The sequence below is a fragment of the Peromyscus eremicus genome, chromosome 5 (assembly GCF_949786415.1).
Source record: "Peromyscus eremicus chromosome 5, PerEre_H2_v1, whole genome shotgun sequence".
NCBI lineage: Eukaryota > Metazoa > Chordata > Mammalia > Rodentia > Cricetidae > Peromyscus > Peromyscus eremicus.
The window spans coordinates 61,141,375-61,169,187 of record NC_081420.1 but is presented as its reverse complement, the minus strand read 5'-3'; the positions used below and the strand labels follow the sequence as shown (position 1 = coordinate 61,169,187).

The window sequence follows — 27,813 nt, the reverse complement described above, 5'->3', positions numbered from 1 at the left end:
AGTTTAAGTGATCTGGAGATACTTGTACTCTGTGGGAGTCCTTGAACCAATCCTGAGATGCATTTTTATTGACTGAGAAATAAGAGGGTGGTGTTAATTCATTTAGCTTAGTTTAATCTAGTTTTTAATAGGAAGCATCTTTTATTATTGATGGATTCATGGGAGGGGGCTGGGAAGATGGCTTATTTGGTAAAGTGCTTGCCTTGCAAAATTCGAACACCTGAATTTTATCTCCAGCACCCACATATAATCCCAGTTCTGAGGCTGAGATGAGATAATCCCAGAGGATCCCTGGCCACCCAGTCTAACCAAATCAATGAGTTCTAGATTTATTGAGAGACCCTGTCCCCTGAAATACATTATATACACAACACAAACAATAATTCATTTTCTTCAAGGGCAAATATAAGATGAGCTTTTTGTTTTGTGTGTTTTTGTTTGCTTGCTTGCTTGTTTTTGAGACAGGGTCTCATGTACCCTAGACTGCTCTTGAATTTACTGTGTACCTGAAGATGACCTTTGTCCTACTTGGGTTTTTGCTGTTGTGATAAACACCACCATCAAAAGCAGCTTGGGAAGGAGGAAGGTGTAGTTGATGTTACAGGTTGCATGCCTTCATTGTGGAAAGCCAAGACAGGAGTCTAGATGCAGAGAGTGAAGCAGACTCTGGAGGAATACTGCTTACTGACTTGCCCAGGATTTTTTTTTTTTGTTGTTTTTTGTTTTGTTATTGTTGTTTTATGTGCATTGGTGTTTGCCTACATGTATGTCTGTGTGAGGATGTCAGGTACCCTGGAACTGGAGTTACAGACAATTGTGAGCTGCCATGTGGGTGCTGGGAATTGAACTCAGGACCTCTGGAAGAGCAGCCAGTGCTCTTAACTGCTGAGCCATCTCTCTAGCCCTGCCCAGTTACTTACTTTTTTTAAATAATCCAAGACCACCTGCCCAGAGTGGCCTGGCCTATCCCACATCAAATATTAATTAAAATAATGCCCGTGCACATGCCCACAGGTCAATCTGATGGAGGCAATTACTCATTTGAGGTTCCCTCTTCTCAGGTGACTCTAGCTTGGCTCAAACAGAAACTCAACAGTATAACCTTGAACTGACCATGCTCCCTTAGCTACTGGGATTTATTTAAGCATATACACTATGCCTAACTAAGAACATCGTTTGTGAATTTAATTTTAAATTGCAGAGCTACCTTAAATAATTCTTGCATTTAGAAAATAAAGTTTATGCTTTAGTGTTTTTTTTTTAACTTTTATTATTTATTGGAGGTGGTGGGTAGGTATGGGTGCATATGTACCACAGCACTTATTTGAAGGTCATAAGACAGCTCGTGGGAGTCAGTTCTTTCATTCCACTATTCTAGGGATCAAGCTCAGGTCATCAGGCTTTCTGGAGAACACTCTTACTTACTAGCCATCATATTCTTTATGCAATCTTTCCATGTATAACTCTAAAAACTTTACAGATGTTTGTAGTAAGAGCATACTTTTGGGACTTTGGAATTATTTTTTAGACCTTTGGAATAAAGTTCTGGGCTGGTGGATAAGGATCCAGGCCCTCTTGAATCTATCCTGTGTTTTCTCTCTGTTTCTCTCCCCTCTATTTCTAACTAAGTCTCTTATACTTCATTCCTCAAGAGTCCATGGGGAAAATAATGGTGGCAGCTGGTCCCCCACACAGATTTAAGTCATTTATTTTAGGGAGTATTTCTCACTTACCTTGGCACATTGAAAAGCAGCTGAGTTTAGGATAGTGGACTTAAAACTTTTATTGACACCTAGTTGACCTAGTTACTGACTGTATTGTTTGTGATACCTAGATACACTATGTAATGATCAGGTTGCTAATTATCATTTCTCTCTCAAACATTGATGATTTCTGTGGTTTAGAAGAAAATATGGTATGCCTACATTATGAAACGTTAATTCTCTTCTATGAAAAATGCTTTCTTGTCACTTGTGCCAGTGTGAATGGAACTAAAGGGTATTGTGTTAAGTGAAATAAGCCACAGAAAGAATAGCATATGTTTTCACTCATTCAGGGAAGCTAAAAAGAAGAAGAAGAAAGGAATCTCATGTTTGAGAGTAAAGTAATGTGTCTATTGAGTAGCAGTGGGTCCTTGGGCAAGTTACTTAACTATTCTGAGCTGCACCGGGCGGTGGTGGCACACGCCTTTAGTCCCAGCACTGGGAGGCAGAGCCAGGTGGATCTCTGTGAGTTTAAGGCCAGCCTGGTCTACAGAGCAAGATCCAGGACAGGCTCCAAAACTACACAGAGAAACCCTGTCTCGAAAAATAAAAAAATTTAAAAAAAGTAAACTATTCTGAGCTGCAGATTGAATTTTTATTCTGTTTTTACTGTAAAAAGTGGGAACAATAAAGTACAAGATAACATTTCTAAACTAAAGCACCTTGTAAAATTTAGTGCTATATTATGGCTTTTAACTGGTGATATTAAATTTGAACTTTGTAGAATTAGATGAATATTAAAAAATAACTACAGTGAGAAATTTCCTTAGAGGTGAGAAAGACTAAAGGTTCAGGAAATGCTTTTTCGTGTAATTCAGGTTTATGCAACAGCGCTGTGCACTGTTTGACCTGTGACTAGTTTTTAGCTTCTGGCATGTAGGAATGTTGCCTTCTGACTTTGTCCTGTCATTCATTTTGAACAGACTCCATAAAAGGAAGCTTCTTAAGGCGTGTAAAGTCCTCTTTCAAAGGGTTTTAATCATCTACTGATGTTATTTTCAGGAGGGATCTGATGATGATGATGAGGGAGAAGAAGAGGAAGAGGAGAATACAGATTACCTCACAGATTCCAACAAGGAGAATGAAACTGATGAAGAGAATGCTGTATGTATGGCTGGATTTTTTTTAATTGTGTAGTGTTTTGAATATTTGAATTTTAGCCTGTGATTATGGAAGAAAAATTAGCTTTCTTGGGAACTCACTTGCACTCAGTTTTCCCTTTGGTAACAAGTTCTTTTAACCTTTATTCTTTGGTTATGTTGACCACATCTGTATAGAAAACCTCTGACCTGTGAAGCGTCACAGTGAAAATTTGTTGTGGCATTTTCTTTGTTTTGATAAGGAGGTGATGATCAAAGGAGGTGGACTGAAACATGTCCCTTGTGTAGAAGATGAGGATTTCATTCAAGCTCTGGACAAAATGATGCTAGAAAACCTTCAGGTATGAAATATTCTCTATTTAAAGACTCTTTTGAACACAAAACATTGTAGCGCACAAAATTCTGATTGATGTGAGAGTCTTTGTAAACAACCACCCCTGTAGCGTATCTACCTCATGTACATAAGTTGTGACTGCCAGCACCTCCTGGGTCCCTGATTTGCAGTTAGGGGAGAGAAAGGGAGAGAGAGGTAGGGGGATAAATGTAGTTAATGTAAGACTGGGAACAATCATTTTTAAGAGCATGCACTACCCTTACTCAGCTTGGTTCCCACCATCAGTGTTGGACAGTACTAGGAGATCAATAAATCTTTATGTCCACAACATTAGTAAACTAGATTTGGGGGGGAGGGTGAGACAGGGTTTTTCTTTGTGGCCTTGGCTGTCCTGGAACTCACTCTGTAGACCAAGCTGGCCTTGAACTCAGAGATCCACCTGCCCAGCTAATAAACTAGATTTTTATCAGAACTCACAAGGCTGTTTGTTTTTGATTTGGTATGTAGTGCTGGAGCTCAAACCCAAGACCTTGTGCGTACTATCTGGGCACTGAACTGCATCCCTAACCCTCCATATAGTAATTATTAAAATAACATAGTAATTTGAAATAATTACATTTTTCTGTAATTGGAGAGAAAATCCTTTGGGTTGTTTGCATCTGCTTATTAAATTACTGTCCCTCTTTGGTGATATAACAGTGCTTTTGTTAGAACATGGAGTTGGTGAGGAGCAAGCACTGTGGTAGGTTCAGTGAAGGGAAGAAGTGACAATGTTCAATGTAGATAAATATTGATCAGTCTGTGCTAGAAAGGGAAGAGAAACAGGGAGTGGCTAGGGTAGGCCATAGAGCAAGGTGGTTTCTTGTCTTGTTTTTGGTTTGTTTAAGATAGTAAGTCACGGGGTTGGGGATTTAGCTCAGTGGTAGAGTGCTTGCCTCGCAAGCACAAGGCCCTGGGTTCAATCCTCAGCTCTGGAAAAAAAAAGAAAAAAAAAAAGATATTAAGTCACTATATGCTGATGAGCTGGTTCTTTAGAGAAGAAATACTGGATTTTACTAATGACACAGTTATTGAAGGGTTCAACATATCTCCTTCATCCCTCTCCAAAGTATTAACAAAGTATTTATTATTAAGTTTATAATATCATTATACATATATTAGGTATTAGGCCAATTTGCTTATATATCCAGATGTTCTGGTATATATATTTGGGGGTGGTGATGTTTGGTTAGTTAGGGTTTTTTGTTTGTTTGTTTGTTTGTTTGTTTTGTTTTGTCCCCAACATAATATTTTTATTAATTATTTGGGAATTTCATACAGTGTACCCTGAACACTTGCCTTCCATTCCTCCCAGGTCTACCCTCCCACCCCTGTGCTCCTTCCTCCAAAAAAAAAAAAAACTAAAAAATAAATTAAAACACCAAGTCCAATTTGTGTTGCCCATATACTCACTGACACTTGGTCATACTCAGCCCCTTAAAGAAAACTGAGTCCTTTCCCCCCTGCCCCCACCAGAGGCCATCAGCTGTGAAGAGCTACACTTCAGCATCTTTATCAAAATTTTTAAGGACTTTCTTCAATAGCTTCCTGTCTGGACTATTCCTTCCCTTTTTTTGGTGTGGGGAGGTTTTCACAGAAGCCTTCAGTGTTTCTCTGGTTTTTGTTTTGTTTGGGGGGTGTTGTTGTTGTTGTTGTTTGAGGCAAAGTCCTATTAGGAGGCTGAGGCTGGCCTCAGACTTATTAGCCCAGGCTGGCCTTAAATTTATGATCTTTCTGCTTCAGCCTCCCAACTGTTTGAATTACATGTACATGCTACCATAATTAGCCCAAAAGCCCTTAATTTATGAAGTAAATCTCATGTCATTTTAGAGGCATGTCAAATAAAGCATAATTAATTATTCTGATCTTCTGAAAGAGAGATAAAATAGTTTGTATAAAGAAGCTGATGGAGTCAGTACCATTTAATAAATATTGAGCAACTACTATGTGACTAAGATTGTACAAGTAGTAAATAAGACAGACACTCTTCCTGTTCTTAGAGAGGATAGATATTTTAAAACTACCAAGTACATTACTTCTAAATTGTGGTATTGGTAAGGATAGCATGTTTTAGTTTGTAGAAAAGGAAGATCCTTCTTAGGTGGGATGGTGGAGAAGACAAGTTTAACATCACAATGGAGCTATTTAAAGGTGGACTGGGGAGATGGCTCGACGGTTAAGAGCACTGGCTACTCTTCCAGAGGACGTAGGTTCAATTCCAAGCACCCCTGAAACTGGTGTACAGTCCCATCTAAGAGTGTCACCATCTGTACATCAGTTTCAGGGGATCCAACACCTCTGCAGGGACCAGGCATACAAGTGGTACAGAGTCACATGAATGCAGACATAATATTTACACACATAAAATAAATTTTTTTAGTTACGGGAAGGTAGAGAAAATTTCGGAAGTCTTGAGACAGAAAAGATCTTGCCTTTGAAAACTAAATAGAAGCTTAGTATCGATCAATATAATCTACAGGAAAATGGTGACAAGAACAGAGAACCATGATGGGAACCCTTGGAAGAACAAGTCCTGTGTGGAGGTAGTTCTGATGGGGCAAGACTGCAAAAGCTGAAAGCCTGGGTAGAAAGCTATTGGTAATCGATAGGATAACAGATGGTGGTGATCTGTCTAGCACAGTATCAGGAAACAGAGACATCGATTTGAGAGCTTTTCAGTTTGTAGAATGAACTGGATTTATTAGTTGCTTGACTAGATACAGTTTGTGGGTTCGATCTTTTGCAGCTGTGACAGATGTCTGAAAGAAATAGTTTGAAGGAGGAAGAATTTGTTTTGGATCTTGGTTTCAGTCCTTGATTGACTTCATTACATTTAGGACTACAGCAGTGCAGAAGCATTATGAAGGAAGTGCATGGTGTAGGAAGCTGTCATCCCAAGGAAACATAAGGGACCAGAGACAAGATAAATTCCTAAGAACATGCCTCCAGTCACTTGCTTCCTGCAGCCAGGCTTGTATTGGTTAGACCTTTTGTCACTGTGACAACCACCTGAAAAAAACAACTTATAGAGAAGAAAGATTACTTTTAGCACCATTTCAGTCCATTTCTGCTTTATGCCTGAGGCATGGTAGTAGGGTGTATGATAAAGACTGTTTACCTCAGAGAGGCCGGGAAGCAGAGACAGAAGGGGTCAGGGTAAAGACTCTAAAGAGGTACTTTCTCCATAGTGCGTTTCCTCCAACAAGTTCCCACCTCCTAAAATTTCCAATACTTGCCAAAGTGACACTCTTAGATTGGACTACAGAATGAGTTCAAGGCCACCCTGGGCAACTTGGTGGGTTCAAACATGTCTCAAAAAAATAATAAAAGGGTTGAGGATGTGGCTCAGTGGTAGGATGTACCTAGACATTTTCAAGGCCCTGTACTCAATCTCTGGCACTACAAATTAATCATATGTGTTTAATGTAGGACAATTTGCTTAGAACTGGTTGTTTGATTATATGTGTATGTTAGCATATGTAAGAGAAAGTCTGGAGGAATATAACCCATTGCTGATGGTGGTTGCATCGTTGGCTGAGGCAGAGAGAGGTAAGATAAAGGAATTAGTCTATACACTAATACATTTTTGTATTGAAATATCTTACAAAGAGAATGTATTAATTTTGTAATCATTAATAATTTAAGAATACAGGTCAGGATTTGCCTAACAGCACTTTTCATTTTTTAAGTAAAAGATCTTTATAAATCTAATGAATCTGGGACTATATCAGGCCAGTTCTAATAAAGTATAACTTAGAAAACAAAAATCAATAAAACTGTCATTTTGTTTGATTGGCAAGTCTCTTGAATATATGAAGCTTGTATCAAAAGATGATTTAGATGTTCGAAGAACATTTTTGAGACCTTGAAAGGAATCAGGCCTGCTCCATTCATCAGGATGTAGACAGGAATTTTTAGCATAAATTTAAGATTCCCACTTCCTTAAATACATCGTTTCAGGTCCCTGCTTTTGCACTTGTTCTTCTGTTTAAATTTTTTTCTCTGTTTCCAAAATTGCTATTTTACCATCTGCTTGGAAGAAGTTACACTAAGTCTTTAATATTCTCAAATGTCCCATTTCTGTTCAATCTTTCATGAAATTCCTGTACCTACCTACTCCCATTTAGGCACAACTAGTCACCTCTGTACAAGCAGTAAGTACCTCCATAACGTATTATAGCTTATGTATATGTCTCATTTAAAAGTTTACAAGCTTTCTGAAGGTACACTAAATAAATCCCCCACCCCTGCCCTGTGTGTGTGTGTTAGACTGATAGACATTGTGTGTCTTGTCTGTCACTCTTCACATTATTTTTTGAACCTAGAGATTGGCTTAGACTGTCTGGTCAGTGAGCCCCTGGGATCTTCTTGTGTCTGCCTGCCAACTCTGGGACTACAAGTACTACTATACCCAGCCTTTTATATGGGTGCTAGTGATCCAAACTTAGGTCCTCATGCATGCATGGCATGCACTTTACCTACTGAGCCGTCTCCCCCACCCCTTAACTAAATCCTTTTACTCTTACTACCTCCAAGCTTAACACTAAGTAAGCATCAATGGAGGTACGTGTAATTAATCATTTGGAAAATTCATTGTAAATTCTAAAATCAGTTGATACTACAACCAAGAAATTAATATGAATTGCTACAGATTTCATTTGTTCTTGAGTGTTTGAGCCCCTGTTGTATGTAAAGTACTGCTGTGGGTGCTGGGGAGAGGGCAATAAGCACTCAGTCTAGTGGCAGAGTCAGACTTCACACACTGAGATTTTCTGGTAATTATAAAAGCAGATGTGTGGCATGAGAGTGAAAGAACAGAATGCTTTTGAAGAGCTCAATCTATGGGACCTGCAGTGCTGTGTGCCTATGGGAGGCTGGTGCAGTAAACAGAAGCCAATCACATGGTTCCTTGGAGGTCAGACACAAAGGCTTTTTAGGTAGTGAGGAGAAATAGTCCTTGGCATCATTTGTGTTTCAAAGTCCCTGGATCTTAGGGTTGTGTTTTAAGAAACACCATGTTGGGTGGAGGTGGTGGTGGCACACGCCTTTAATCCCAGCACTTGGGAGGCAGAGGCAGATGGATTTCTGTGAGTTCGAGACCAGCCTGGTCTACAAAAGTGAGAAATGTTGTCTCAAAAAAAAAAAAAAAAAAAAAAGAGAGAGAGAGAGAGAAAGAAATACTGTTTGCAGTTTATGTTTATATCTCTCTGTGTTTCAGAATATTTATATACTTTTTAAATTTCTGTCTTGAAGCAGAGAAGTGGTGAATCTGTTAAAGTGCACCAACTTGATGTTGCTATTCCTTTGCATCTCAAAAGCCAGCTGAGGAAAGGGCCCCCACTTGGTGGGGGGGAAGGAGAGACAGAGTCTGCAGACACAATGCCATTTGTCATGTTAACAAGAAAAGGCAATAAACAGCAGGTAAGAAATGTCCACTGTGTAGTTAATAGTTGGTTATCAGGTGTGAGAATTGACTTAGTTTAATAAATTCTAAGTTACTCTTTTCCTACAAAAAGAAATGGAAACTTTTAAAACATTCAGTGGTAGAAATATTGTCCATTATATGTATGGAAATGCATTGATTGACTTTTACAGAATGGATATGAGTTAATGGAAAGGACATTTAAATCCTAAGTGCATATATATTCGTAAGAATATATAAATTTCTTATCTTTATGTGGTAAACTATATATAAGGAAGCTCAGTATGGGTAGAGAAGATTGACTAACATCTCAAGAAAATGCTGAGCTGCCAAACTTTTCCTTGAAATCTGTTCTCTGACCCTGTGCCTTCTCTTATAGTCTTACTATACTCTCTTTCTTTGCCATATGTTACATATGGTCCCTCAAAATCATTTCCCTGGCTATTAAACCATTATTTTAGGGATTCATGTGTTCATTTAGCAGATATTTACTGAGCATCAACTCTGAGCCAGTAAGTATGTATATGTGTCTAGGTCCTAGGACTATAGTGACACACGATGGAATATCTCTCCTCATGGGTCTTACATCCTACTGAGATAATAAGACATGACATACAAGGATAAAGGCCAGCTCTCAGAACAGCTCCTGGATGCACATGTATCAGAATTTTTATGTTTTATCATTTCTGATATCAGGTTAATTTCTAAAGTTGATTAACTCATGTAATAATTAACATATTTTTCCATTTTAATGATAAGTAAAATAATGGTATTATTAAAATTAAATACTAGATTTTATGAAATAAGATAGCTGCCACAGGTAGAAAAGTCTGATCCTTGGTTTTCATGTTATTCGCGTAGCCATTTGTCTGTTTCTTTTCATGCTAGGCCCTTTGTATAGAGCGTAAGTTAAGCAAATTCTTCCTCTCTTGGAGCTTTCATTCTGGTTTAGGGAGGTATACAGTAAAGAAATTCAGTGTCAGCTTGGGGTAATGTGAGGGTACTAAAGCAAGGTGAAAAGAGATAGTGACAGGAGTAGGGACAAGGAGACTTTCAGTGATTGTCATCTGTGATGGAAAGAAGAGTCTATTCAAAGTAATGATACCAGCATAGTGAGATGGCTCAGTGGGTGAGTTCAGCCCCAGAACCACCTGAGAAGAGAGAACTGACTCCCAGAGATTATCCTCTACATACACACTCTTTGTCTGCCTGCCTGCCTGCCTGCTTGCCTATCTATCTCACACATAGAGAGACAAATTGAATTTAAAAGCAATCAACGGTCTTCCTGGAGATGGAGGCTGAAAGTCCCTAGGCAGAGGATAATGGTAAGCAGGAGTCCCTGAAAGATTAGCAGGGCTAGCTCCTGGTGAATGTCCATAATTTCTTATTTAGATAAGGGATCATAGAAGTCCTACTTTATACCATTCTTTTGCTAGCTGGTGTATAAAGAGGTCTCAGTAATAAAATAATAGGGCCAGAGACTTCACATGGATGTCCGCTTCTCTGTCCCTTTCTCCTCCACAGCCCTAGGCCCAGCTTGCTTCCCTGCTATCCTTTCAGATTTAGCTCCTTCTGGATCCAGTAGCTGACAGTAGCTGAGGCCCAGTCCTGTCACGTAGAGAACAAAGAGCCACCTTCCACAATCCCCCAGGTCTTCTAAGCCTAGCTCCAGCCCCGAATTGGCTTCTTGAGGACAAAGAACAGCTCTACAGCACTATCCTAAGTCACCAGTGCCAACAGATGGAAGCCCAAGCAAAGATGCCGACTCCTTGCACACACCTGCTAAGACCTGAACCTGGAACTAGCCCCTTCTTGAACCTGGGGCTCAAAATGGGCAGCCACCTACATGCCCTTAGCCTTGTTTAGTAAGAGTTCTAAAACCTAAAAACTGTCACACTGCATTATCCCTCTGCACCTTTCCAAGGAACTGGAGTGCAAGTACTCAGACCTTGGGAGTAGGCAAGATAGGGGAGTCATTTAGCTCCCTAGGCAGGAAGAGGAGCCCTGACTCTTGACCTCCAGGAGTCTGGCTGGGAGTCTCTATTCTTAGCTGTCAAGCTACTAGGCAGGTATGAGGGCTGAGGGCCTGCTCCTTGGAAAAGACAACCCCCACTTAGATAAGACCTGATACCCTTTCCTTCTTTTCCAGTTTAAAAAAAAAGGGGGAAAATTAAGACAATCACTAGCACCCTAGCCCCAAGGCTGAGGGTCACAGAGGCTTGAAGAACCTTGCAGCCATGCTCACCCACCCTCCACACTGCTGATCTCAGTCTGGTGTTTGGGCTGTGTGACTAGATAAAATTCTCTTCTGCATTTTTTTTTTTTTTAATTTCTAAATGAGTATCTCTGTTCTTGTCCATAATTTCTTGTTTAGATAAGGGATCATGGAAGTCCTACTTTATACCATTCTTTTGCTAGCTGGTGTATAAAGAAGTCTCCATTATAGCAAAATAATAGGGCCAGCAAGGACTTCACATCATGACTAACGTTAAAGTTAACATGTTAAAATCAAACACTAGCTTCCTTCATCACCCCCACCTTCTCTCTGTGAAGGTATGCATGTGTGTGCATGTACAGGTTTCCTTGTGCTTTCAGAAGGCCCACCTCTCTGCTCTCTGTAGACCAGGGTTGTGCTTTCTGTGTTCACTCAGTCTCTAAGGAGGGAAGTGAGAGCCGGTTTTGGTAAGAATCCTAAATTAGGTTTTGTACCCAGATCTTTGCCGAAAACTGCTTTTCAGTTACCTGAAATTGCTAATTTACCACTGTAACCAGGGTTCTCAAATCCCAGAGATTGAACTTTTTTCCCTAGGCCTACTTAGTTTTTGAGCTAGACTTTTTTAAAGAAAATTTAGTCATCACATTTTAGGTCTCCCTTATTCTCCTCTGTGCTCTCTCTCTATACTCCCTACCCATGCCAATGGCTTTTCTTGGCACAAAAAAGTAAGTCTGGAAAAGTCATTTAGTTCTAACATTTTAAGGCATATACAATGCACAAAGCCTTTACATGTGGAGGAGGGCACAAAGGGCAGTGTTTAGCAACTAGAATTAGATATTTCTTGGTTCCCATTACTGCATAGCTACTAATGTCTTGGCATGTACCTTGGGTCCTGAATTTTATTAACTAAGAGGAAGCTTAGTAATACCTTTTCTGAAGAAAAGCTATAAAACAATAGTTTTCCTCTTTGTTGCATTCAGGTACGCATAAAAATCTGTTGTCATCAGCTTGCACATGCTGTTTAGTTCATATACAACTTGTAGGCTTTGACGGTAAATCAAGATGTACCTTAAGGCCAGGCATGGTGATACACACCTATAATTCCCAGAGGCAGAAACAGGGTTATTGATTTGAAGGCCAGTTTCAGGAAAATTATTTGAAGAAGCATCATGGTATTTTCTGGTCTGAATAAGTGTATTTTGTTCTGATTTTTATTTTCTTATTTGGCTTTTGGGTGTTGGTCTTCTGGTGCTATGGCTTTTCTACAAGTGTGAAATTTGTTGCTGTATAAGAATGTTTAATTCTTCACTTCAGTGAAAGATCTCTTTGTGTACTAGATTTCTGTTTAGAAAAATCTTACTGTGGCAGTCATCTGCAGAAAAAATTCTATCAGTGAAGTGAGTTGGTGACTAGAACTGAAAGAAAAACAATATCAACAATTAATGTCTACATTTATGTATTTATGAATTTGATCATTAAAAATACTTTAGCATAATAGCTCTGTTATATAATTCAGCATATTTTTTTTAAATACAAAGTAAGCCGGGCAGCACTCAGGAAGCAGCAGCAGGTGGATCTCTTGAGTTCCAAGACAGCCAGAGCTATACAGAAAAACCCTGTCTCGAAGAAGAAAAAAATAGGGATTAGAGAGATGGCTCAACAGTTCAGTGTTTGCAGTGCAGTCATGAGGACCGGAATTTGGTTCTAAGCACCCATTTAACAAACCAGAATCCAGTAGACACCTGTAACTCAGCTCTGAGGAATCCAGTTTCTCTCCTTTACAAAAGCAAATGTGCAAATAAAATAATGTTTAAAAAATGCAAAGCATATTTAACTTACTACTGGAAGACAAACCATTGGTTTGCAACCAGTACCCATAAAGAATTATGATTTGTTACATGTTTTGATTAGAATAATTAGTACTTACTGTAACCTGAGGCTTTATATTATATATACACATATATAGTTTTAAAATGCAGCTGTTATGATCCAGCTTAAAATAACACCTTCAGTTCCCCTCTGTTACTCTTACTGACACACATGCTCCGAAGCTCAGTGAGTGATCATGCCTTTGATCTAGAGTCATAGATGAAGTCTCATGATAGTGCAACAGAGAATTTAGGTTATGAAACACCTTTGTTTTATGCTTAGCTGGTTAGCATATCTTACTTAAAAAATTTTCCAGGGAGCCATGAGCCATAATTTTATAGATTTTTATCTAGGTTTGTCTGCCATATGCATTCCTAAGCTAGAAACATCTTGCTTAAAACAAGCATTCCAAGAAAGGGAACTGGATCTCTGGGTCAGTTGCTTCATGCTCATCTTCAAAACAAAGAAGTGCTCAGAATGCTGAAGATGGGTCAGATTTGCCCTGTATGGTTTGGGAGGCAGGTAGAAATGTAAGGAGTGTGCCTTTCATTTTGCTCTGTAAAAGCCTTTTGAAAGTTGTTTACATATGACAGGTCTGCAGGATGAAAAGTTGTCCTGTCTCTAGGTGTATGCTTCCAGACAACTGCTATTCATGAAGTCAGTCAAACTTAGTGGCCTTTCAGTTCCCATCTACCTCTGATAGGCTGTGTTTTTTCTTAGAATAATACAGGTATCTTTTGAACTAAATCTGATTTATAGTGAAGGGTAGATAGTATTGGGTTTTTTTGAGGGGGTTGTTTTATTCTTTTTGGGGGGAGTGTTGAGACAGGGTTTCTTTGTATAGTCTTAGCTGTCCTAGAACTAACTATAGACTAAGCTGGCCTGGAACTCACAGAGACCCACCTGCTTCTGCCTCCCAAGTGCTGGGATTAAAGGCATGTGCCAACACTGCCTGGCCTGATAGTATTGTTTTCTAAACTAATATATTTAATTCTACTTAACTATTTTATCAGACTATTTGTGATTCCAATGTTATTTTTCCTCCAGTTTAAGATTCTTAATGTGCCCATGTCGTCCCAACTTGCTGCAAATCATTGGAACCAGCAACAAGCAGAACAAGAGGAGAGGATGAGAATGAAAAAGCTCACATTAGATATCAATGAACGACAAGAACAAGAAGATTATCAAGGTATAAAATAATTTATAGGCCAGGAATGGTGGCATAGGCCATAGGCTTACAGTGCCATCACTCTGGAGGCTGAGGCAGGAGGGTCACCATACATTTGAGGACATCTTGGGTTACATAGTAAAACTCTATCTCAGAAAAAGAAAGAAACCTGTTAACAATGTAGAGGGGCTGGAAAGATGGTTTAGCAGTAAAGAGCACATACTGCTCTTCCAGAGGACCTGAATTTGATTGCTCGAAACTACATCTGGAGGCTCAAAACTGCCTGTAACTCCAGCTCTAGGAGGACCCACTCCTCTGGTTTTCCTTGGCATTCATGGGCACAAAACTCACACAAACACACAGTTAAAATTAATTTTTTTGGAGGGAGGGGGCTTGGTTTTCAAGACAGGGTTTCTCTGTATAGCCCTATCTTGGAACTTGTTCTATAGATCAGGCTGGCCTCAAACTCAGGAGCCACCTGCTTCTGCCTCCTAAGTGCTGGAATTAAAGGCATGTACCATCACTCCCAGCTATAAAAATAAATCTTACCAACCGCTGGGCGGTGGTGGCGCACGCCTTTAATCCCAGCACTTGGGAGGCAGAGACAGGTAGATCTCTGTGAGTTCGAGCCAGCCTGGTCTACAAAATGAGTTCCAGGAAAGGCGCAAAACTACACAGAGAAACCCTGTCTCAAAAAACAAAATCAAAACCAAAAAAAAAAAAAAAAAAAAAGAAAAATCTTACCAATATAAATAAAAATGTGGAAAATTGGCTATGAAGTTCAATTTGTACCAAGCTGAGGACTTGAGTTGGAATTCTTAGCACCCACATAAAAAGCCAGGTGTGGTGATTAAAGTTTGCAACCCCAATGTTGGGGAGGCAGATCCCTGGGGCTTGCTGGCCAAGCCACCTGAAGTAATAGGCAAGGCCCAAGTCCCAATGAGAAACCCTGTTGAAAAAAACAGGATGGACAGAGTGCCTGAGGAGGAACAACACCCCTAGGTTGTCCGAGAGTATTTTGAGATGTAGCTATCAAAACTGTTACTTCCTTTACCTTTTCATGCTTTCAATACTTCATAATCGTTAGCCTTTATAATGCTCTTTTTTGAAAGTTGCTACCTACGTACAAACACCAATGTACTTAAACTCCCTGGTGTTTTGTGCATTTGTAGAAGTGTATATTTACAAGAGCTAACAGCATTGTTCTCTTTGCTCCTCATCACAGAAATGTTGCAGTCTCTTGCACAGCGCCCAGCTCCAGCAAACACCAATCGTGAGCGGCGGCCTCGTTACCAACATCCAAAGGGAGCACCTAATGCAGATCTAATCTTTAAGACTGGTGGGAGGTAAACAGCCTTCACTTGCTTCTTTCTCACAAGAGTTTCTGTTCATGTTTTTGTGAACAAATTGAGAGTTTGGCATTAGACTCAATACAGTTAACTTTTCTGAAGCCTGTTACGTCACTGCTAAACATGCAAAATAGCTTAAAAGGCAATGAGAAATATTAGTTTCTTGCCTATTCCATAAAGTGTATGTTGTAGTATTGATATATATATAGTTTTTTGGGGTTTTTTTTTTTTCTGGATCTTGGCCTGTAGACCAGGCTGGCCTGAAACTCACAGAGATCTTCCTGCCTCTGCCTCCCAAGTGCTGGGACTAAAGGCATGCACCACCACTGCCTGGCCTATCTGTCCCTTTTGTAACGTCATCAGAAACCAGAACTGTAGAATGTTTTTATTTTGATATTTACCATAATATTGACATTTCCATTTGGTAGGCTAACTTCTCAGGTGTTCTTGTCAATATCCAAGACTTTCTCAACTCAGATAATGTCTTTTTATCATTTTTATATGTTGGGTTGTGAAAAAGTATAAGAAATCAGTTTCCATACCCTCAAGGCTGGAGTCCATACCCCCAAGGCTAGAAAATGAACCTATAAGTACTTGAAAGTTAATTCTGCCCTAGCTGTTTTTGTTTTGGGGTTTTTTGTTTTGTTTTTGTTTTGGGGTTTTTTTTTTTTTTTGGTGGGGTGCGGGTGTGTGGGTGCTCAAGACAGAGTGTCTCTGTAGCTCTTGATACCCTGGAGCTCACTGTAGACTGGGTTTGCCTTGAACTCATCATCTGCCTGCCTCTGCCTCCCAAGTGCTAGGATCAAAGGTGTATACCACAACACTCAGCTTAGTCATTTATTTAAAACCAAACAAAAATTAAAAGACTTAATACAAAGTATTTCCTAGGAAGTAGGAAACAGATAAGATATGGGGAAATAGATAACTAAATATATAAGTGCATATATAAACACACCTTTTAAAAAAAATTCACATGCATTGACCTTTAGCGTGCATGTATGTCTGTGTGAGGGTTTCGGATTCCCTGGAACTGGAGTTACACTTGTGAACTGCCATGTGGGTACTGGGTATTGAACCCGGGTCCTCTGAAAAAGCAGTCAGTGCTTTTAACTGCTGGGCCATCTCTCCAGCCCTGTTTATGCCTTTCTTAGTCTGTTGATGGTGTTACATAGTTGTCTTTCCAAAATTCTTTAACATTGTTTGGTTTCCCTCTGCATTCCCCATTGAAAGAGGTAGCCTTGTTTGTTCTTCCTTTCCTCAAAGTAAGGCTATGACTTAGCATTGCGGGCTCGCTGAAGCTTCACTGGGAACCCTTCCTGCCTCTTGGGTATTGTCTTAGTCACCCTCACAGTATAAGCTTTATTTTTTGGTTTTGGAGATTTAAAAAAGTAAAAAAAAATTAATTTTATGAGTGTTTTGCCTGCATGTACGTCTGTACACCACATACATCCCTGGTACATGAGGAAGTCAGAAGACACTGGATTCCCTGGACCTGGAGTTCAGGATGGTTGTGAGCCACCATGTGGGTGCTGGGAATGAAATTGGAGTCCTCTGCAAAAGCAACAAGTCCTCCAAACTGCTGAGCCAGCTCTCCAGCCCCCCTCCCCTTTTATTTACTTATTTTGAGATAGGGTCCTACTATTTAGCTCTGGTAGCCTGGAACTTACTATGTAAACCAAGCTGGCTTTGGACTCAGATCTGCCTACCTATTCTTCCTGAATACTGGATTAAAGTACTGCCCCTTTTTTCCTTATGTACCCATCCCTTGGTTTCTGTGACTGCTGGTATCTGCTTTTTTCCTTCTCCAATCCCCGTAACTATGAGCATTGATTGACAGTAAATGTCCTTGTTCCTTAGACTCAGCCTTCTCCTTGCCATCTATTCTCTGGAAACGGTTCATCCCTGCTGTGGTCCATTTGCAATCCAGAACTCTTACACCCAAACCTTGAGCTTAAGCTTCTGACTAGTCAACTGTATATTTGTGCCCTGGCCCAATCCCTTCTCCCACAGTATTCTCCAACTTAGTTAACATAGCCAACCCCATTTGTCTACACTGAAAAGGAGGTTTGGGGTTTTGCTCATCCCTTTCCTTCAATTCCCTTGTCTACATAATAAATTCATTTGTGTTCTTTTACTAAGTAACTACTAAGTAATGTTTTCTACATGAGTGCCAAGATTTAGATTACTGCCAAGATTTAGATCAAGAGCCCAATTGGAGTACTGCAGCATTGCTCTTTTAGCTAAGATCAAGTGTAGATTGCTATTGTAGCCCCTCATCAACTTTGTAGTCTATTTCAACCCTCCCAAGTCATTCTCTTCACTATACTTAGTATTCTGAGATGCAGTCTGCCATATGACTTAGTGACCCCTTCTACTTAAAGCCCATCAGTGGTCCCTCATGCTGAGCTTATAGTATGAACTCTGAATTACACAACTTGGTTAACATTTCTTGTTGTCTTTCTCATATTCTCAGCCAAGCTGGCCTCTTGGTTAACTGTATTCCTTTCTCCCTCTCTCTGAAGCCACCATATATTGTTTCTCCCCAACCACAGTAGCTCTGTTCCTCTTTTAGGGCCTGCCTTGATATTCTCAGGACTGACCTAAGTAAATAAAGATATGCTGCCATAACTCTGTGTTCTACAGAGCAATGCCTACTTAATTACCTGTTAGCTTGCCTCCTCCATTCCCCCCAGGAGATTGCTGTAGGGGTAAGGACTGTGCTTTGTCTTTCCTTGTATCTCCTATGTGGCACTTACTTGCTGGCATCTAACTGAAGCATCTAACTGAATAAATAGGAGTTGAGTAGATAAAGGGACTTTTTACAGTCTATGTTTAATCACTTAATTTTCTTCAAGTCTCCTCCAAGCTCATTCCTTGTATCCTTTATTTGTGAAAGTCATAACTCGTCAGCTAACTTCTTTAGCCTATTTTATCTAAAACACAACTTAAAAAAAAAAAAAAGAAAAGAAAACCCTAACTTATCCATTTCCTTAGTTAGAGTTTCTATTGTTGTGATGAAACACCACTACCAAAAAGCAAGTTGGGGAGGAAAGAGTTTATTCAGCTAAGACTTCCCAAATTACTGTTCATCACTGAAGGAAGTCAGGACAGGAACTCAAACAGGATAGGATCCTGGAGGCAGGACCTGATGTAGAGGCCATGGAGGGGTGCTGCTTACTGGCTTGCTTCCCATGGCTTGCTCAGCCTGCTTTCTTATAGAACCCAGGACCATCAGCCCAGGGATGGCACCACCCACCATGGGCTGGACACTCCCCCATTGATCACTAAATGAAAAAATGCCTTACAGCTGGATCTCATGAAGACATTTCCTCAACTGAGGCTCCTTCATCTCTGATGAGTCTAACTTGTGTCAGGTTGACACACAAAACCAGCCAGCACAACTGACCCCTTGTCGACTTGACACACAAACACATCGCTATTAAGCCACAGCCCTTCCTTTCTTATTCACCCCCAAGATGTCACATTAAAAACCTAAATAAGCCGGGCGGTGGTGGCGCACGCCTTTAATCCCAGCACTCGGGAGGCAGAGCCAGGTGGATCTCTGTGAGTTCGAGGCCAGCCTGGGCTACCAAGTGAGTCCCAGGAAAGGCGCAAAGCTACACAGAGAAACCCTGTCTCAAAACACCAAAAAAAAAAAAAACAAAAAACAAACAAACAAACAAAAAACCTAAATAACTTTAAAAGTCCCACAATCTTTACAAATTCAAACACATTAAAATTTCAGTCTCTTTAAAATATTCAGTCTCTCTGAAAATCCAAAATCTCTTAAAAGTTCAAAGTCTTTCAGCTGTGGGCTCCTGTAAAAATCAAAATTAAATACTTTTTTTTTAAAGATTTATTTATTATGTATACAGTGTTCTGCCTGCATGTGTCCCTGCAGGCCAGAAGAGGGCACCAGATCTCATTATGGGTGGTTGTGAGCCACCATGTGGTTGCTGGGAATTGAACTCAGGACCTCGGGAAGAGCAGTCAGTGCTGTTAACCATTGAGCCATCTCTCCAGCCCATACTTTCTTTCTTAAAGAGGGAAGAAGCAGGGCACAGTCACAGTCAAACCAAAGCAAAACCAGACTCCAGCTGTGTGAATGACACAATGTCCAATGTCTGGGATCCACTCGCACTCTGTAGGACTCCTCCAAGGGGCTTGGGTCACTTCTTGTGCTCTGCCCTTGCAGCACACACAGCTGAGACTCCAGCTGGCTCCATGCCACTGCTGCTGCTGTCCTTGGTGGTTGTCTCGTGGTATTGGCATCTCCAAACTGGTGGGGTCCTCTGCTACAACTGGGTTGCACTTTTCACCAATAACCTCTTATAAGCTCTCTTCAGGGTGCCAAACCTCAGCTGCTCTTCATGACCCCTTCAGTCCTGGGCCTTGAATGCTACTAAGGCTGTAGCTTCACTAATGGCCTCTCCAGGCTTCTTACAGTGCCAAACCTCAGCTGCTCTCCATGACCTCTTCATGCCTTCAAAACCAGTACCACCTGGGTGACTCTTACACTACCAAGTTCTGCTGCCAGCTCGAGATACAACCTTGGCTGCCTTTGGAATACAGCTTCTGTGTGCTGACTCTCAGGACACACTTACGTGAAGATTTCACCTTAGTGAAGCTGGTCTCTTCTTAATCACCACTAAATTCTCACCTCCAGCTGACCAGCAAAGCAAAGGTTTTGCTTTAGTAGTTCTGGTATTTTGTTAATCATAGCTGACTCTTCAGCCCAGCTAACCAGAACTACAGAATCTTAAATCAAAATAGCAGATAGCCCTGATAGAGTCTTTAAACTTCCCTCTGAAATTTCACAAGCCAGGCCTCCATCTTCTGCATTGCTCACAACATTCTTATCTTCCAAGCTCCTACAGCCCATCCTACTGAGCTCTCAACACTCAATGGCTTCTCAAGTCCAAATTCTAAATCCTTCCACATCCTCCCAAAAACATGGTCAGGTCTGTCACAGCAATACCCACTATGCTGGTACCAACTTGTCTTAGGGTTTCTGTTGCTGCAATGAAACCATGGTCAAAAAGCAAGTTGGGAAGAAAGGGTTTATTTGGCTTACACTTCCATATTGCTGTTCATCACCAAAGGAAGTCAGGACAGGAACTCAAGCAGGAACTGAAGGCAGGAGCTGAAGCAGAGACCATGGAAAGGTGCTGCTTACTGGCTTGCTCAGCCTGCTTTCTTACAGAACCCAGGACCACCAGCCCAGGGTTGGTGCCTCCCACAATGGGCTGGGCCCTCCCTCATCAATCATTAATTAAGAAAATGCCATACAGCCCCATTTTATGGAGACAATTTCTCAATTGAGGTTCCCTCCTTTCAGATACCTCTAGCTTCTGTATCAAGTTGACATAAAACTAGCCAACATATCCATCATCTTTAAGAATAGCCCTCTGAGCCTGTCATGGTGGCACATGCTTGTCCTAGTACTTGGCCAGGCAGAAACAGGTTATTTCTTTGAGTTCAAGGCTTGCTTGATCATAGCAAGTTCCCTGCCTCTAAAGGGATGGGGTGGGGGTGGCATGTGGTGGGAGAGTACTTGGCTCAGTGGTTCGAAGTACTTATTGATCTTTCTGAGGACTTGAGTTTGGTTGTGGCAGCTTACAACCATCTGTATGTAACTCCAGTTCCAGGGGATCTGACACCTTCCTCTAATCGCCACGAGATCAGGCATGCACATGGTACATATATGTACATACACACAGGCAAACATTCACATAAAGTAAATCTTTTTAAAGGCCCTTTGAAAGTCTAATGAACAATTTAAAGATGTAGGTGTGCTGGGCAGTGGTGGCACATGCCATTAATCCCAGCACTCCAGAGGCAGAGGTAGGCGGATCTCTGTGAGTACAAGACCAGCTTGGTCTACATAATAAGTTTCAGAACAGCTAGGAATACCCTGTCTTGAAAAACCAAAAAGAAAAAAGGAAAAAAAAAGATGATGATGATGTAGGTGTGAACGAACATTGTAAAAGAGAAGGCAAGTGTGTAAACAAGAGGTGTTGAGACTTTTGGAGTACCAAGTGGTCTCTGGTTTTCAATTTTAAATTCTAAGTGAATGGGGGCTGGAGAGATGGCTCAGAGGTTAAGAGCACTGACTGCTCTTCCAGAAGTCGTGAGTTCAATTCCCAGCAACCACATGGTAGCTCACAACCATCTATAATGAGATCTGGCGTACAGACAAACTTGCAGAAAGAACACTGTTTATATAATAAAATAGATCTTAAAAAAAAATTCTAAGTGAAGAGGAGAGAACAGCAGGATGGAGTCTTCTGGTGGTTTGGGTCCTATTTGCTTTCTTTGGTTTTCACTTCAAGATAGCATTGGTAAAAGAATGTGGCCTCAACAGGTGTTTTAAGTGCGCTGTAGTAAGGGGCTTTCTGTGTGGAGGAACCTTGAGCCTACATGGTAAACACCTGAGAAACTGCCTCCAAATAGATTAAGTTGATGGATTGTTTTTAAAGTCAGTTTTTAATATTCATGATTTTACATGTCAGTTAAATGAGATTTCCTTGCAGATTGGTTACTGAAGTAGTGGCAGCATCTTTGCCTAGGGATTTGATAGGCCTAATCAAGAGTTGATAGGACTGTAAATTAAAACTTCAGCCCTTGAGAAAATTACAGGCATTTACCTTGAATGGGGTAAGATGCTTCAAGTAAAACTATTTTCTAAATTTTTCTGTAGTGCTGAACAAGTTGCTTTCTATTCTGTTAGTGTTGAAAACTGAGAGTGTGGTGTCTTTCACAAGTGTTGGTACTGATGTCTGGATGCTTCAGTTTCATGTGGATTATTCCAGTGTTCTTCAAACTTTGCAGATGCACATCAGTTATTTCCTGAAATGCATCCTGCCTACTCTTGTTTTTGTTTTGAGACAGGGTATTGCTATGTTGTCTAGGTTGATTTAAGTAATCCCAAGCCTAGTTCTCCCATCTCATCTTTTCAAGCAGCTAGGACATCTGGTTTACAACTTTTATTAATACCCCCCTCCCCAACACACAAACATATTGCTGGATAATTAACCCATCTAGGCATATGTTCTACCATTGAGCTAAACCCCCAGCCCATAGTTTTTTTGGGACAGAATCTCTCTGTGTAGCTCAGGAAGGCCTTCAGCTCTCATAATTCCAGTACAGAGACTGGGGTTGTTTTGTTCCACCACACTCCATGTAGGAACCTCTTTATTAGTTATTATGAAATAGTATACCTCCTAGAATAACATTAACCCAGTGTGTTAGAAGTACTTTTTTCAGCTCTTAGAATCACTCTGGATGATTCCTTGCCTGTAAAGTAGTCTAGTGACGCTACTAAAAGTCTGTCTTACAAAGATTTTTAACATTTTCTCTTCTCATCCACGGCACTTATTCCATTTTATACAGTTGCTTTGTGTTTACTTCAGGAGAGACCTTTGCATCTTTGAATTCTTTCTTTTAGGGAATGGTTGTGTTGATATCCACGCACACGCACACGCACACGCACACACACACCCCGTTCAGTTAGTTCAGTTTTGGGAGGTTTTTTTGTTTTTTGTTTTTTGTTTTTTTCTGGGAGGTAACAGCTCAGGATACACTTCTCCATGTTCATATTTTATCCCTTGAAAGTTTCTTGCTACTATAACCTGCTGCTTGTAAAACATAATGTAGAAGTTCATTCAAGCTGCCATGAAGTGCCACAGATTGAGTGGTTTCAGCAGCAGAAGTTTGTTGTCTAAGTTTTGGAAACAGGAAATGTGAGGCCAGGGAATCAGCAAGGTTGATTTCTTCTGAGCTGTGAAGAACATATTCAGGCTTCCCAGCTTCCAGAAGCTTTCTGGCAGTCCGTGGCTTGTAGATATATCACCCTAGTCTGTGTCTTTATCTCCACATAGCATTCTTTCTGTGTCCATACTTTCTTTTATTTCATCTCTGTGTCCAGTCTTCATTTTATAAGAACATAATCATGTCCCACCCTATCCCAGCATGGTCACATTTTAACTGATTACACATGCCAACAGCTGTTTACAAATAAGATTACAGTCTGATGTTTTATAGGTTAGACTTCACCATATGCATTTTGGTGATACACCACTCATAAACTGTGATTTCTTAACATCTTAGTTGTAGAGAGCCAATATGGTGGCACATGCCTGTTATAATCCTATGACTTGGGAGCAGAAGACGGGAAAATCAGGAGTTCATAATTATCCTCAGCTACATAGTGAGTAGAAGGCCAGGTTGGGCTCCATATGACCATATAAAAAGTATGGGAGAGGGAGAAGGTGGAAGACAGAGAAATTAGCTGCAAAAAAGTGTAGGGGCACACCTCCTATGGAGAACGTGTATGATCTTCAAAAAGTATTTACTTGGAGAAGTCGATGTCAGGTGCCTTACTCTTCCTTGTCCTGCAGTAGTAAAGTTCCTAACATCACCCTGTTTGTACCTTTAGGAGACGTTGATCCAGCAGCACGTGTCATTTCATTAGGTCCTGTATCTGATGTTGTGGATAGTGGAGTCCTCCAGCAATTGAATGAGAGCAGCGGACACATCTCAGCATGTCGGTCTAGAGAGTTGCGAATCTAAACCTGGGACAGGCTGGGGCCAAGAGGCAGAAACACCAGCCTCTGCCAACACCGGAACAAGCCGACGCTTCCAGACAAGGCAGAAAGGCCTTTTGTAATGGAAATCACGTGAGGGTTAATCTTCTCTTGAGAATGGCAGTCAAGAAATGAGAAGGTTCACTTGACTACTGAGCAGTTACACCAGGAAGAGCGTCAATGAGATGACTGAGCCAGAGAAGACACGGTTGAGATGGGAATGGTATGGGGGAAATGAACTTGAGTTTTAAACTTGATTTAAGTTACAGTGTCTCTGAATTGAACATCCCATGTTGGAAGAAGATACATTTGGGGGCTCCAGGACTACAGTAGAAAAGTATAGAGCAAGCAGTAAAATCTTCTAGTAAAAACTTACATGCAGGACAACAAAATGATGAAAGATATACAAATGCCAGATAAGCCACCAGGAAGGGTTTTGTTAAGGAGTTTGTTGTAAGAGGAACAATGGATGAGGGAGGGAAAACCTGTTTTGTCCATCAGAGTCAGTGATGTAAAATTGCCTATTATAGTGAAAGAAAATGTGAAGACTGTTAATATGCAGAGCATTAATTCAGATGGTTTAGAAAAGTCTGACACCAGCCTAAGAACGGGGATACAGTTGAGCCCATTGTAAGTATCATTGAAAACCAAGCGTGCCAGGGAGCATGTCACAGAAGAGTGACAAGGACAACAAGAAGTGGATCAGAGTCTTTTGTTGACCTTCATGGGTTTACAGCCTCTGTGTCTAAACAAAATATGGAAACAAGTAGAGCTCTTACTTTGCTTTTGTTTTCCTTTCATTTTGTTTTTCTCCCCTCCCCCCCCCCCCCAGTAGAAATGAGGGTTCTTAGTCTGTTTCTGACAGTCTGTTAATTTATTAGGATAGGTATCTTTCATTTGCTTTCAATAGGCATAGTGATTTAGTTAAAGAACACATCTGTATGCTACAACTTGATTACATCTTTTTTTCTATTTTGCATCTTTCTTTTACCATGTTTCAGTTTCTGCATGTAGATTTCAATAAGAAACAAAACTTGTAAAGTTGTAACATTTCACATGGAAATGCTGCCCAATCTTCACCAGCTTCAGAAATCTGACCTTTGCCGATGCTGCAATAAAGTGTTGTAATTTGGATTTGGCATGATTTGTTTTGTTTGGGAAACCTTTCAGCTGATCAGCTAGGATCACCCATGGTCGTCTTCATGCTTTATAAAAATATTCTCTGATAGATACGGTAGTACATGACTAATCCCAGAACTCAGTACTGAGGCAGGAGGATCACAAGTTGGAAGCTAACCTGAGCTATATAGTGACCTGAGTATATAGTGAAACTTTGTCTTTATTTTGTTTTTGTTTTTGTTTTATTTTAAATAAGGTCCTCCTATAGCCTTGGCTGTTTGTACTCATTCTGTAGACTTTGGAACTCAATACATAGACTTGGGAATCTGCCTGCCTCTGCTTCCCAAGTGCTGGGATTAAAGGTATGTGCCACCATGCACAGAAGACATTCATTGTCTTTAAAAACCAGGTAGTAGGTGTAGGTGTCTTGCCTAGCATGACTCAGGCCCTGTGTTGCATCTCTAAGAAATATGAAACAAACAAAGGAAGAACTTCCTCCCAATGTTGCTAAGTTAGTCCCTGACACATGCACATTTACCAAAGATAAACAGATGTTCACAAACCCAGCTGTCAGACTTCTTCCTTCCTTCCTTCTAGTGATCCACCTTTCAGAACTATTGAGCTTAGAACCCACCTGAGAACCTTTCTCAAGGTAAGCCCTGCACTTTCCTAGCAGGGCCTCAGACACCCTTACATGTATTGCCTTTGCATGACAGTCATTGCAGAACTGACCCACTTAAAACCAAGCAGCCAGCCAGGGGGATCATCATAGGCAGTAGTACGTGGTGGGAAGAACAAAGAAGGATACGATGAGAAAAGTGGAGGAGGAAAAAGAAACAAAAGAAGCAGCCCAAGGAGCCCAGTAATGGGTGGGGTTGTAACTGTCAAGCCTTAGGTTTGAACCCCAGTACCACAAATAACAAAAGTTAGGACTGCAATAAACCCCGTCCTGCCAGTAATAATAATACCAACCCAATAAGCCAGTGGGATATTACCCTGGAATATAAAAATTATTGTGGAGAGAAGCATTCATTCTGCAGGTGAGTCATCCTGAGAGGTGTCTTGTCAATCAGTGTGAGTACTTGTTGGGAATCTAAGGTCACCAGTTGTGGAGATTGCTGTGGGATGTTTTGTATGCTGTGAATATGTGTTGCTTTGATTGGTTGATAAATAAAATGCTGATTGGCCAGTAGCCAGGTAGGAAGTATAGGCAGGACAAGCAGATGAGAAGAATTCTGGGAAAAGGAAGGAGGCTGAGTCAGGAGATGCCAGTCCGCTGTCTAGGGAGCAGCATGTAATGGCACACAGCTAAAACCACGGAACGCGTGGCAACATATAGATGAACAGAAGTGGGTTGAGTTTAAGTGTAAGACCTAGTCAGTGGTAGGCCTGAGCTAATGGCTGAGTAGTTTTAGTTAATATAAGCCTCTGTTTGTTTACTTGGGTCTGAGCGGTCAGGTGGGACACAGGAATTTTATAAGTGGGACCTTGGTTCCAGATGAACACAGGAAAATTTCATCTACAGGAGATTTTTTATTATTACAGCAAATAATTTCACTATAGGAAGTAAGTGCTAGAATATTGAGAATACTTTACTAGTAGTAAAGAGAGAGCCTCCAGGCTTCCTAACGATTCCAACTGTATATATGATCTTTATCCATGGTGAGAAACTAAAGGGCAGAGATTATGTGCCCTAGGTCCTCATTGGAAGTGATTTTAAAGTATTTAAAATACTTACACTTTCAGGGGATGGGAGAGATGGCTCAGTGGTTAAGAGCATTGGTTTTTTTTTCTTCCAGAAGACCCAGATTGAAGTCCCTGCGCCTACATGGTGCCCAACAACTGTGATTCCAATTCCAGGAGATTTGATAACCTCTGGCCTGTGAGGGCATACATACATGGTACATAGATGTACGTGAAAGCAAAATATTCATATACAAAGTAAAAATAAATTATAAAAAATTAAAGTGTTTATGCCTCAGGGATTAACTTTGAGCTATCTAGACTTCAATATGTTATTTACTTAAAAGATAATTTGAGTTTGCTTAAAGCAAAGGTGATTATTATAAGGATTCTAAGTATAAAGCAGTGTTCAGGGGGCTGGAGAGATGGCTCAGAGGTTAAGAGCACTAGCTGCTCTTTCAGAGGTCCTGAGTTCAATTCCCAGCAACCACATGGTGGCTCACAACCACCTGTAATGAGATCTGGTGCCCTCTTCTGGCCTGCAGTCATACATGCTGTATACATAATAAATAAAAAATACATCTTTAAGGGGCTGGAGAGATGGCTCAGAGGTTAAGAACACTGACTGTTCTTCCAGAGGTCCTGAGTTCAATTCCCAGCAACCACATGGTGGCTCACAATCTGTAATGAGATCTGGCGCCCTCTTCTGGCCTGCAGGGACACATGCAAACAGAACACTGTATACATAATAAGTAAATAAATCTTTAATAAAAAAAAAAAAAAAAAAGCAGTGTTCAGGAATCCGTGGACGTTAGACAAGTAAGTGCAGGCAGAAATGTTCTCTGCTCCTACCCATTGTTCTGCTCATGGTAGACTGCTCTTGTTACTTAACAAAATGTCATAGACTTGGCCGGGCGGTGGTGGCGCACGCCTTTAATCCCAGCACTCGGGAGGCAGAGCCAGGCGGATCTCTGTGAGTTCGAGGCCAGCCTGGGCTATCAAGTGAGTTCCAGGAGAGGCGCAAAGCTACACAGAGAAACCCTGTCTCAAAAAACCAAAAAAAAAAAAAAAAAGTCATAGACTGGGCAGTTTAAGCAATGGCTCTGGAGGCTGCATGTCCAACGGTAGGCAGGGTTGGTTTCTCCTGAGGCCTTCTTTTGTTCTGCA

At 40.7% G+C, this 27,813-nt stretch overlaps 1 protein-coding gene across 6 annotated transcripts in view; it reads left to right on the top strand.

Annotated features, from left to right (window-relative positions):
- Nucleotides 1-24,978, top strand: part of Upf2 (UPF2 regulator of nonsense mediated mRNA decay) — a 118,265-nt gene extending 93,287 nt beyond the window's left edge. For 3 of the 6 annotated variants that reach the window (XM_059263546.1, XM_059263547.1, XM_059263548.1), the window contains 6 exons: nucleotides 2,766-2,867; nucleotides 3,106-3,204; nucleotides 8,490-8,657; nucleotides 13,790-13,931; nucleotides 15,136-15,256; nucleotides 23,697-24,978. In XM_059263546.1, coding sequence (XP_059119529.1) covers nucleotides 2,766-2,867; nucleotides 3,106-3,204; nucleotides 8,490-8,657; nucleotides 13,790-13,931; nucleotides 15,136-15,256; nucleotides 23,697-23,706 — 642 coding nt within the window. In that variant the 3' untranslated portion in view covers nucleotides 23,707-24,978. Of the gene's footprint in view, nucleotides 1-2,765; nucleotides 2,868-3,105; nucleotides 3,205-8,489; nucleotides 8,658-13,789; nucleotides 13,932-15,135; nucleotides 15,261-23,696 lie in introns of those variants that run through there. The other 3 variants (XM_059263549.1, XM_059263551.1, XM_059263550.1) reach the window with 3 other exon arrangements.
- Nucleotides 24,979-27,813: the final 2,835 nt, after the last annotated feature.